At 40.6% G+C, this 11,766-nt stretch overlaps 1 protein-coding gene across 2 annotated transcripts in view; it reads left to right on the forward strand.

Moving 5' to 3' along the window:
• COL4A6 (collagen type IV alpha 6 chain) overlaps positions 1 to 7,538 on the forward strand; it is a 759,488-nt gene extending 751,950 nt beyond the window's left edge. For both annotated transcript variants that reach the window (XM_086918466.1, XM_086918467.1), the window contains exon 47: positions 3,952 to 7,538. In XM_086918466.1, coding sequence (XP_086774592.1) covers positions 3,952 to 4,212 — 261 coding nt within the window. In that variant the 3' untranslated portion in view covers positions 4,213 to 7,538. The remainder of the gene's footprint in view (positions 1 to 3,951) is intronic.
• Positions 7,539 to 11,766: the final 4,228 nt, after the last annotated feature.

The following is an 11,766-nucleotide window of genomic DNA, read 5'->3' on the forward strand; positions in this document are numbered from 1 at the left end:
GTACGGTGTGTTTCCATGTTTCTCTGATATTAAGCCAAACATTAATGGCTCGAAGTACACAAGTTTAGCTAATTGCAAGTCAGTTACCAGTTGGCTAGAGAACGCTAAAAATTAGGAATGCAATGTACAAAAAACTAAAAATGTTGTAGTTGCAAAAACATGTGTGCAAACCACGGGGCATATTAACAAGGGATTTATCTCCGCTTTTTTTGGCTCTACCAAAGCAAAATAATAGGAGAAATGTCACAAAGCGACATTTCTCCTATTATCAAGCTTCACGCTAACCCTCTTAGAGATTAAAAAAAACAGCGCTAACCACGGTTAACGCTGCTTTTTGAAGTCTGCTAATTTTCAGACTTAGGCATACCTGTAATGGGATGATGTGACTGCAACCACAGTCACTATCACCAAGGTTATCGCAGTTTTTCATTGAATATCGCTGGAAATCCAGCGTTATTCAATGTAAAACGGCGATATTCCTGCTATCCCTGTTTTTTTTAATCGCCATGGCACTCAGTGTAGATAATACTGCACTACCATGGCGATTATCGCCAGGGATAGCCGGCGATATATTTTTTAACACTAACAGCGGTCAGCGATAATTTTCGCTGCCGCTTGTTAATATGCCCCTCGGGGGCATATCAACAAGGGCTTAATCTCTGCTTTTTTGGCTTTTAGATAAAACTAGCGCCCTATCAGCAACAGGGTGCTAACACGCAAATTTGCATGTTAGCACCCTTTCACTCTACGCTTCCCCTTGCATCTCTAATGAGATGCAAAGGGGGCATTCCAGAGTAAAATAATAGGAGAAAGTTCGCTAAGCGGCCTTTCTCCCATGATCAAGGATATCGCTAAACCTATTCGCGATTAAAAAAGCAGCGCTAACCGCGGTTAACGCTGCTTTTTAACGTCTCAAGCAAACAATGGTCCTGTCGGAATTCAAAACAATTTCTTAGTTCAGTTAAATTATACTTAATGCTTATAGTGTATTTCACATTATTAATCATGTAAATACTCCATATGAAGAACTGACCGGAGACCGACACAGACGCCTGCTGTTCTGCTCCTCAAGTGATCGCGTTTGCGGCACTTTAATCCCAATTTTTCCACCGGATGGTGAAGAAATCTCCAAATAATGTTAAGATACCCTGCTTGAGAAACACTTACAAGGGTGAGGGTGGACACCCCGATGCCAGAGGCTACGTGAAGAAGCCTCCATATCTACAAAAATACAAGGTTGTCCTCCCCCTTTTTGTCTTGATGAAGACCCGATACGGTTGCTAATAAGTCCGCACCATCTTCTAGGGTCGAAACGTCGACTTTATATTATCAATCGGTTCATACTATGTCTCAACAGAAAAAATTTGTAATCTTGTTGTTGAAGATTACTAATGTAAAACCTTGGACTGATGTTATCTTATGTATTTACATGTTATTGTGTCACTGAACATTCACCTAATCACTGATCACTATCACTCACCTCAGCACTTCACCCGAATTGTGATTTCAGTTGCTTTTGGACAGCCAAGTTTTTATATTTGAATTAATTCATGAAAGGTGACAAAAATAATAATAACCTTGAAAAAAACTACAAATTGTGGTGTGTGTTCTTCATATGGAGTATTTCCATGATTAATAATGTGAAATACACTATAGGCATTAAGTATAATTTAACTGAACTAAGAAATTGTTTTGAATTCCGACATGTGTTTGCTTGAAGCTTATTACCCAGGTTCTGTGGGTCACTGGGTCACCCCATTATAATTAATGGCTTTTTAACGTCTGGTATTTTTCTGACTTAGGAAGAAGAGGATTCCCTTGAGACAAAGCTAAGTGGAGGTTTAGAATGCTAAACCTTGCAGTGTCAAAGTTACATACAACAGAAACATATGAAAGTTAAAAATTCATTTATTTTGAATAAATTAAAACACACAATAGGGCAAACTAATCTAAATCCCTAAGAATAAAAACACAATAAAACAATTCACTCAATAATGACCCGCACTATCGAGAACAGACAAAGATGGGTACAACATAAAAATTGTTGGTTACAACTTGTACATTCCTGCTCCGTGGTTTAACAACCAGTGTTGTACTGCTACGACATCGGCATATCAAATCTGGTTATGGAGACTTGAATTGTACGGTAAGTAGCGTCGACGCGTTTCGGTGGGTTCTCTTATTGGTTACCACCTTTATCAAGACAAGATTTATTCTGTCCTCACCAGGGAGTGTTAACAATCGCCCCTGAGTTGAAAGATGGACTTATATAAGTCTTCTGAGTAAAACTTCTTGAAACCAGAAAGCAGTATTACTTGAGCCTTCTATAGTATCTGCTACTAGTGGGTTGTCCTGTTATACCTATTTAAGTTCGAAAAAGTTCCCCTTGGTTCGCCGTTCCAGGTTTGTTGGCGAAATGTAAAAGATAGATTTTGTTCGATTTATTTAAAGGCTAGGCCAGGGTTGCCATTTGGAGTGTTCATGAAGTCCCAGTTAGGGTAGCTTGATTTTAGAGTTAGTCCCTTCTAGTCTGTTTCTCCCTCTTGGCTATTTCAGTAATTGTCTACTTGAATGGCACGAGATTCCAATGTCCATCTGGTAGTCTATCCTGACCTTTGTTAAAATACCTATTCCTTATGGAAATGTTCCGCTGCCTGTGGGGGTCTGCCTTGAATGCCCTATTGTGTGTTTTAATTTATTCAAAATAAATGAATTTTTAACTTTCATATGTTTCTGTTGTATGTAACTTTGACACTGTAAGGTTTAGTATTCTAAACCTCCACTTAGCTTTGTCTCAAGGGAATCCTCTTCTTCCTTGGTTTAATAACCCCATTTCCCTTGGCTGACTCAAGGGGTACCTCTCCCTTTTTTACTCATTTTTCTGACTTAGCCATGATATCCTATGTAAGGTGGATATCATGGCTAAGTATGTCTATCCATATCAGCAAGCTATTGCCAAACCTTGTGGGATTATCGCTGTATTTCCAGCTATAATCTAAGAATTGGCAGCTTGCGCTCTGAATTTTATCGTTTTGGAGATAAGCATTTGCTCATAGCACGCTATCTCCGTGATAAAATTCAGAGTTGGCTGGTGATAATTATCCTAGCACTTGCCCCCAACTACTTTGCAATTTGCATGAAAGTGAAATTACCGAATTGCGATTACTAAATTGAAATTCACAGCTGCAGTGTACCAAACATTTTCAATTAGTGAATAGTTGCAAAAAGTTGTTTTTCCAGTCACAAATTACCATCAAGGGAAAGCAGCTGGTAACAAGGTGCAAACTATAAAAAGCATTTGCAATGCAATATGTCTCGCATTTGTGAATGTTTAAGCTATTAACATTGTAAATGACAATGCCTTTTATATATGTTTTAAAAACCAAAACATAAATAAAAGGCATTATCGTTTACAATGCTAATAGCTCAAACTCGCGTAAATGCTTGTTTCTTCAGTCATTACTTTCTCCTAACAGTAACAAAATAATTTGTGAATGTGGTTAATGAAAACATGGCAATTTTGTGCAGTGCATGATAAAAATCAACATTTTCAGTAAGCAAAATGGTATGTTTGACTCATGTAGAGTGCAGACCCTAGTTAAAGGCATTAGGACGAAACTCACTTTCAAAACTTTAAGCCCTGGCACCCTCTCAATATCGCTTTCTAGATTTTCATTCTAGCCCATTAGAGGTGCTCTAGGTCATGATGGTTTTGGTGCACTGTGAGAAAATTATAGGGACAAACAAACACTATCTAGTAGTTTGGCTGGAGAGAGATTGTTTTATGTACTCCATTTTGGTGGAGAGTTTTTCTTTGTAATTTGGACCAGAGCTTTTTACTTGGTAGGTAGTTTTTAAAACGATACATTTGCTGAAGTTGACACGCTAAACTTTGAAATTCTGTGTGGTAACAAGACTGCTTTCTGTAACCAAATTTCTTTTTTGTCTTAGCACACTGCTGCAGGTGCAGAAGGTGGTGGGCAGTCCCTGGTATCGCCGGGCTCATGCCTCGAGGATTTTCGTGCTACACCATTCATTGAATGCAATGGCGCCAGAGGAACCTGCCATTATTTTGCAAACAAGTACAGCTTTTGGTTAACCACGGTGGAAGAATCACGTCAGTTCATTGGTGCACCACCCTCAGAAACACTCAAAGCTGGACAGCTCCGCACGCGTGTGAGCCGATGTCAAGTGTGTATGAAGAACTTGTAGAAAGAACATGAAATACAACCTTACAACTTAAGACTTGAAAAAAAACCCTCAGAAATGTTAAGAAAAGCTGATGAATTGATTGACCCATCAGGTCTGCTTCAAAGTTTAGAACAGACCGGGACTTCGCAACTATTGGGAGAGAGAAATAATGTTGTAATGGCCTATGCGGATGAGATATGCAACATTGCATAGTCAAGGAGGGACAGGCTCATGCCATGCGATCTCCGCGTGTTACTCAGAATGGTGCTATTTCCTTTGGTTTCCAGTGTTGTACAATTCATGGCTACCTCAGAAAGTCTATCCTGTATCTTCCGAATTAAATACAGTGAACGGTCCACTCCTCAAGTAATGAAGATTCTTACACTGAGCATCTTGAACAATGGGGGTGTTCTTTCCTGTTTATTGTGCTTTCCTCCAAAGATGACCAGTATGCAGAATATGAGTGGGCATTGCTGTCACTAGACAGATTGTCAGTCAATGTATTACTATACCATGCGTGAAAGGTAGTGGAAATGGTGTGAAAAGTAGCATGTTTATTGAGGCAGAATATTTGATTATCATGATGCAAACTGTAAATATTGAATGCAAAACAAAGAGACCCGGGTTAAGATACATACATTGGAGACAGAAGTGTACTTCAGGAGGTGGGATCTTAAATAGGGCAGCTCGCTCACTCTGCAACGTTTGCGGTCGGTTGTCTCGGCTGCACATGTTTGGTTCTATTCCTACAAAGTCGTAGCGGGTGGGAGATAATTCAAATTATCTGAACCTTTGTGGAATGAAAGTTGTGGTTGTATTAAAGACACTGAGGCTAGCTAATGTTATGAATGCAGCTACTTAAATAAAAAGAAAGAGTTTAAAACTTCAGAATGTCCCAGAAGTTGTGGGAATACTCAGCAGTCTCCTTCAGGTTTGTCAGTACACTGAAACACCAGTGCAAAGAAAAGTTTCCTATCATCTTTTGCACCTATCGAGCCATCACCTGCGTTTCTTTCCTATTGCTCCTCCTACATTGCATCCTTCACTTATCAAACAGGGAAAAACGAATACCCTGAAAAATCCCTAATTCAAACATTATTTCAGAGTGGGATCATGTCAGCATTTGTACATTTAATGAAATCATGATTTACTTCCTGCTGAACTGTAGGAAGGCAAGGAGGCTAACATTATATCTGTTCAAGGCCTTGCCACAGCGGGGCAGTAGCAATCTTTTCCTTCAGTTATTTAAACATCTGACCCCAAACAACCTCTCATTTTCATTTCTTGAAAAAAAAGGGTACATATGACTAGATGTCAAGATATTATTCTCCAAGAGTGACATATAGTGTCTTTACATCTGAAGCCCATTGCAAGATACCAGATGTTGCAACTATTTAAATTCCATGTTAATCTTTTAAAATTCAACGTCTGGTTACACAGAGTCTCCAAGAGACGTAACAGACTCTGCCCACCTCTCACAGTATAATGTTGTGTAGGCAGCCTCACACTTCTCAAAAACTTCTTGACATGCACATTATGACTTACTGAGAGACCATACACCATTTTGCAACGTACTCAATTTTTCAACATTCATTGTTTTATGCAATAAAACCCTTTTCATGCAACCCTGTGATTTAATGTATCACCTCTACAATAACTACCATAACTCCCGACACCAGCATATCTATTTCCGATAGGCCCATCTAAATCTGTGCTTTTTTTGCTGAGGTCCAAGACCCTACTGTGAGTTTGTTATTCTTCTGCAAAGGCCCTGACACCAGCCAACTCTCTGAAATATGCCAACTGACCTGATCTGACTAACCTCGAGAACTAACTTGGGCACATGTCCACTGGACTTACCAGCACTTAATGGAATAGACAGGGATACTTATTTTCCCCTTCAAACAGAATCAGAACCATCAATTCATCTTCTTTGCAGGTGTTTTTTTATTTGGCCATTTTCTTCACCTGACTTCTGTGACTGGATTCCTCTGTAAATCGGCAAAACTCTATTTTCATATTCAAACGCAGCCAATACTTGCTAAAATACGTGACTCAACCAAATTACTATCTAAATTTACACCAATGTTTGCTTTTCACCTGAACTTAAAATTAGCATTTTTGGGATTGTCCTCACTGTCCCAGATTCTGCATGATGTATGCTGTTACCCTACCAATACCTCACTCATTTACAATCCCAACCTTACATTTCTATGAGGCATTTAATCCACTATTGTAAAACACATGGGATCAGGTTACTGAAAGAAGACCGGAGACTTATGACTGCTTATGAAACCTCTTGGACTATTTTGAGGTTTTAAATTCTTTCATTGTTTTTTTGGCTGCTGTAAGTAGTAATTTTAGCAATAAAAGAGTTCAATGCCTAATGTTAGCAACTGTGCCTTGCCATCACACACTCCTTTTAGTTCTGTTTTTTGAAACCATTTACATTTTACCAACACTTGTCGTGGGGGGTGAGGATACATTTAAGGGTCCAACCACCATGCAATGTATAAGAGGTCATTTTCTGTAGTGATAAGTAATAAAGATGGAGGACTGCATTGGCAGCATAAGATATAGAGACAAGTGAGGACACTTTGTGTCTGTTTAGTTGCTTGCCAGAATTGGTAATGCTTGTGAATCTCACCATATGTTAGAAACATTTTCACACTGCTCTTTTTTAACCCACTACTAGGTTAATGTAAAGTCAGAACATGCCTCTTTCGTTAAGGCACTTGGAAACATTCAAAACCATTTACCAGAAGTGCTAAAATTGTCTTTATAGAAGTTATATTTGTGGTGGCCTTAATGCAGTTTTGGTTTTGTGGCTACCTTCTTCATTTTAGAAGCAATTTTCAAACCACTAGAATTGTCTAGCCTTTCCAAGGTAGCCTTGGTGCTATTGTTGTTCTTCAAGTTTGTGTATATTTTTAATAGAAAGCCCAAACCCCATTTCTGTCACCGGCAGTCTCGTGTATTAAAAGATAACCCAGCAAGGGGTTGGATGTAAATTTGTGACTGCTAGATTGTGCTACCTGTGTGCTACCTTATTTGTACCTTTCATTGTTAAATAGGCTATTAAGTCTATAATAGTTTTTTATAATACACTAAAACATATATTTGCAGTATTCCCTGAGGGTATTACAGATCCGATACTACTGATTGTATTTCCCAAAAGGCAATAGAGTTAGTCAGGAAGCAAAAGGAGGTATTACACTGAAGTCTGAAAATGAGATTTTCAACTTCTGCATACATAGCTAAATTGTGTAAGACGTTGAGCACATTAATCTTACAGAATTGGCAACAACAATCGTGCACATTTCAAATAAAAGTGATTTTAAGATTGACCTGTTGACTTCTTCCTCTTTTGACATCGTCCTTCCAGGAAATATATTTGTCTTCAGTTTTCTTAAAGAAGTACTAGATAAGTCATAAATTATCTTTTTTTTAAATTAAACTCCTCTCCAGCTATTGTTCAGCAATTAAAATCCCTCTTCTCATCTACATTTGGCTAGGATTTCAGCTTCTAGCCATGTTCTGGCTCCCTAATTCTCCCAACATGTGGGTATTTTTAACTGTCTCTGGTTTTGGAAACTGCTACTTAACTTGGTTTGTATTGCAGATATGTGCTGCCGGTACTGCTCAAGGGTTACTGCATATTTGTAGCCATGCGCCGTATCTCCTGTGCCAGGCAGTTGTGCATTAGTGGGAATTACAACCTGATTCTGTTGAACTAATCTTCCATTTCCTTGCTTTTTCACTCTTCAGCTATGGTACGATTCTCTGGTTTCAAGGCATGCACATAGTGGCAAAAGTGTTTTGCCGCAGCTTTCCTGCATATCTACGGTTTGTCACATCTGAGAATCAACCATATTGTGCATGCATGTGTTTGCTTCTGATGGGATGAGATCTCACTTGAACGGCCTAGCATGTATGGAGAGTAAAAGTGGCCACACCAAACAGGAGAAAATTGATTTTTATTTTTAGACGTGGAGTACAAGTGCTCGGAAAGCACTAGGTGACCATATACAAGGGCCATTACACCCCAGTCTGCATGCCATCTTCTCTGGTCGAATGCAGTGCACTCTAGTGACTGCTATGGCAGTGGCCACACTTGGCTGCCTGTCCTCCTCTCTTTGTCTCCCTCTTCCCCCAGGGATGGATGAAATGTTTTAGCTGCTTCACTTGTTAAAGTTCAGGAAGATGTGCACCCCACCAGGTAATTCTAGTAGAATGTCCTTTAGGGACAAAACCTTTTGGATGCTCGTTAGACACCATGGCAGTATAAGTTGAGCCCATTTCACCAGGTTGGTATAATGCCCCAAGGTAGCTAAGCACAGTGCGATTGTGCTCAAGTCGGTGTGCTACTCAACTCTTCAAAAAGGATTGTGAGTTCTTCCCCTGGTAACCCTAATTTTTGAACACTAGAGAATGTTATCCCCTTTCCTATTTCCTTCAGTTGAACCCTGGAGAGTAATATGTTTGAATCAGCTCCTAGAGTGTCAGGTTAGCTATGGGTTACTGTTCAGGCAGGATTTTGATCAATAAGTGCTCCCCCTGCCTAATTATGTGAACAAACTAACAACTGCTGAAATTCCTGATTATCAATGACATGGCCACAGCTGAGTCGGCAAGTGTGAGAAAGTGGCTCTATATATACTGGACTAGAATGAAGCACAGTGTGTATAGAGTCCCGCAACCCCAGAGGTATAACAGAGGTTAAAGTCAGAACTGACCTTACTCTCCAAAGTGGTAGCTTGGTCGAGCAGTAAGGGCAGTACCAGAGAACAGTGTAAAGTATTTGTTGTACACACTCAGTCAGCAAAAGGTTTCACATACTCAAGGACTGAACTCCAGGCAAATTGTTTTTATATCCACAGATATAGGTGTTTTATTTTTAGAACCAACTGTTATAAAAATATACTTTTCTTGTTATGAGTTCTCTCATGTAATTTCACTGCAAAGGAGCAATAAAGTTTGTGCACACAATTAATACAGTATTGACAGTAAACAACACAATCTTAAAATACACTATAGCATTGAGCTCAATGGGTTTTCCACATGTAAGTACAGTTGATTACTATCTATAGATTGCTCAAGTAGTCCCAGGACTAGGTCCTATATTCAGTCCTGGGGTCTAAGCTGAAACCAGGTTAGCAAAAACGTTTTAGTTACTGTAGTGAATTTTCATGAATATAAAGCTGTTTTAAAAGTTCACACTTAGAAACTTTTCAATGAAAATCTGACAATTTATTCAATGGGAGAAAATTAAGGTTTCAGGTAAAGTACAATCGTGTTACTTTGGTAACCCAGCACTGGTCTCCTAGGGCCAGCACCGGCGTCTTAACTCAAAACAGGTAGGTAATTGCGTTTCAGTATTTTGTGTGATTTTTAAAGACTATTTCATGTTTTCAAAAGTAGACACTGGGTTCCTATGGAGAAAATACATATTACTAGTAAACCCATTAAGGATTACTTTTGCGGTTCAGTACTAAGCTGACAGGTACAGTACTAGCTTCTTCCCTGATCACAGGTGAGTACTTCGGAATTTGGCTGATTTGATATGAATAGTTTCAGTTTTCAAAACTCCACACTTAGAAAATTTTTGAGTCAAAATTGGTCAATGTTATCCAATGACAGGTAAGTGAGTTACCGGTTTCCAGCTGAGTACTCGGTTGGGAAAGTTATGGGTTCGAGGCATATGAGCCGCAGATCCTACATTTAGCAATAGATCGCCACCTGGTGTTGGGCTCGGATGGGCTGTTGTCTTCTTGGAAGAAGTCTTTTGTAGTCACAAGATAGGTGACTCCTCCCTTGGACAATACTGCGCATGGTCATTGACTCCATCCTCAGATTGTTTTTTCCGCCACTGGGTTTGGATGAAAGTTTTCCGCTTCGGCTAGAAAATGACTTTTTCTGCTTTTTCGAAGCGAGAAACTTCAAACAAACTTCTTTGGATATCGAATAGACTTTCGACATCACCAGCTACATTCCGATGCGTCGACGCGGGCCGTTGGGCCCATCGGCGCCGTGCGGCTTACGCCTCATGGATAGAACTCCATTCAAAAGATGCCCGGTATGTCGAGCAAAATTCCCTCATAACGACCATCACGAGGTTTGCAACCTCTGTCTCTCGCCAGAACACGACGAGTCGACCTGCACAGCCTGTGCCTCCTTCCGATCGAAGAAGACCATTCGAGATCGGAGGGCCCGTCGACACGAAATGAGGAGATCAGCACCAGCGGCCATCTTTGAAGAGGACGTCTCCGAGGACGAATATCCAAATGAAGATATCTCCGAGGACGAGGCTCCACTCGGCGCAGAGGAGGACTCGCCTGATTCGAACCCGTGAGTACATCTGCCCCTGCACGACAGACATTACCCAAACAGAAGGCAACGGTCAGCACTCCGCCCATGGGACCCAGTCGAGACCGACATTTACCCTCTAACGCCCCGCCTTCGGGCCCGGCTCCGAGGAAAGAGAATAAGCCTTCCGGTGCCTCGGCACCGAAGAAACACCATGTGCCAGTTACACCTACTCCATTGGCACCAAAACATCCTTCGACACTGAAGGACTCGTCGGCACCGAAGATAAAACACCCTTCGGCGCCCAAAGAGAAGCACACTTCGGCACCCGTACCATCGGTGCCGAAGCCAAAACCTGTACTAAACCCGAAAGCTTCGACTCCGAAACCTTCCGGTTCAAAAAACAAAGAGGGGAAGCCAGTTTCCGGCGCCACAGGACCAGCAAAACCTGTCTCCACGCCGAAACCTCTAATATCGGTACCAAAGACCCCAGATAAGGATAAACAACCTTCGGTACCGAAAACATTGCCAAAAGACTCAGCTACTCCTCATAAGGCAAAAAGCACTAAACAACCTCTATCGGCTCCGAAGAAGATTATAGAAGAGGAAGAACTGTTTAGACCAGATCCTAGACAGAAAAAGGTCCATATTAATCCAAAAACTGGACATGTGGAAGCAATCCCTTATAAAAAGAGACCAGCAGACACAACACTTACACCTGTGGTTCCTGCCAAAAAGGACTGTGCAACTTCTCCAATGCACCCTTCCTCTCCTTCACCTTCTTCCTCTCCTGTTACTCCATATGTGGAACCTATAACTTCTCCTATTCACTCTCCTTGATCATCACACCACACTGATGAGGAGTATGATTTGGGTGGGGGGGATGATGTTCCAGAGCCACATACATACCCTTTAGATGAGGATGTTAACACAGAATACCCTAAGGATGATGATACATATAATTTTGCTCCAAATAATGCATCAGACATCCCTGATCCTCAGTACTACCCAACAAAACCTTCCCCTACAGAGGACAGTATTAGTTTTAATCATTTATTAAACAGAGCCGCACTTTACCATGGGGTTCCTATGCACTCTGATGCCATTGAGGAGGACGTCTTGTTAGACACTTTCAAACAGTCACAGAGGTCTACCCAAATATTACCAATGATTAGGGGAGTCATTAAACATGCTCCAGAGATTTTTAAAGATCCAGTAAGGTGTAGGGTGTTAAATCCTAGAATGGAGTAAAGTATAGGCCAGCACCAG

The sequence above is a fragment of the Lissotriton vulgaris genome, chromosome 4_1, assembly GCF_964263255.1.
Source record: "Lissotriton vulgaris chromosome 4_1, aLisVul1.2, whole genome shotgun sequence".
NCBI classification, from domain to species: Eukaryota; Metazoa; Chordata; class Amphibia; order Caudata; family Salamandridae; genus Lissotriton; species Lissotriton vulgaris.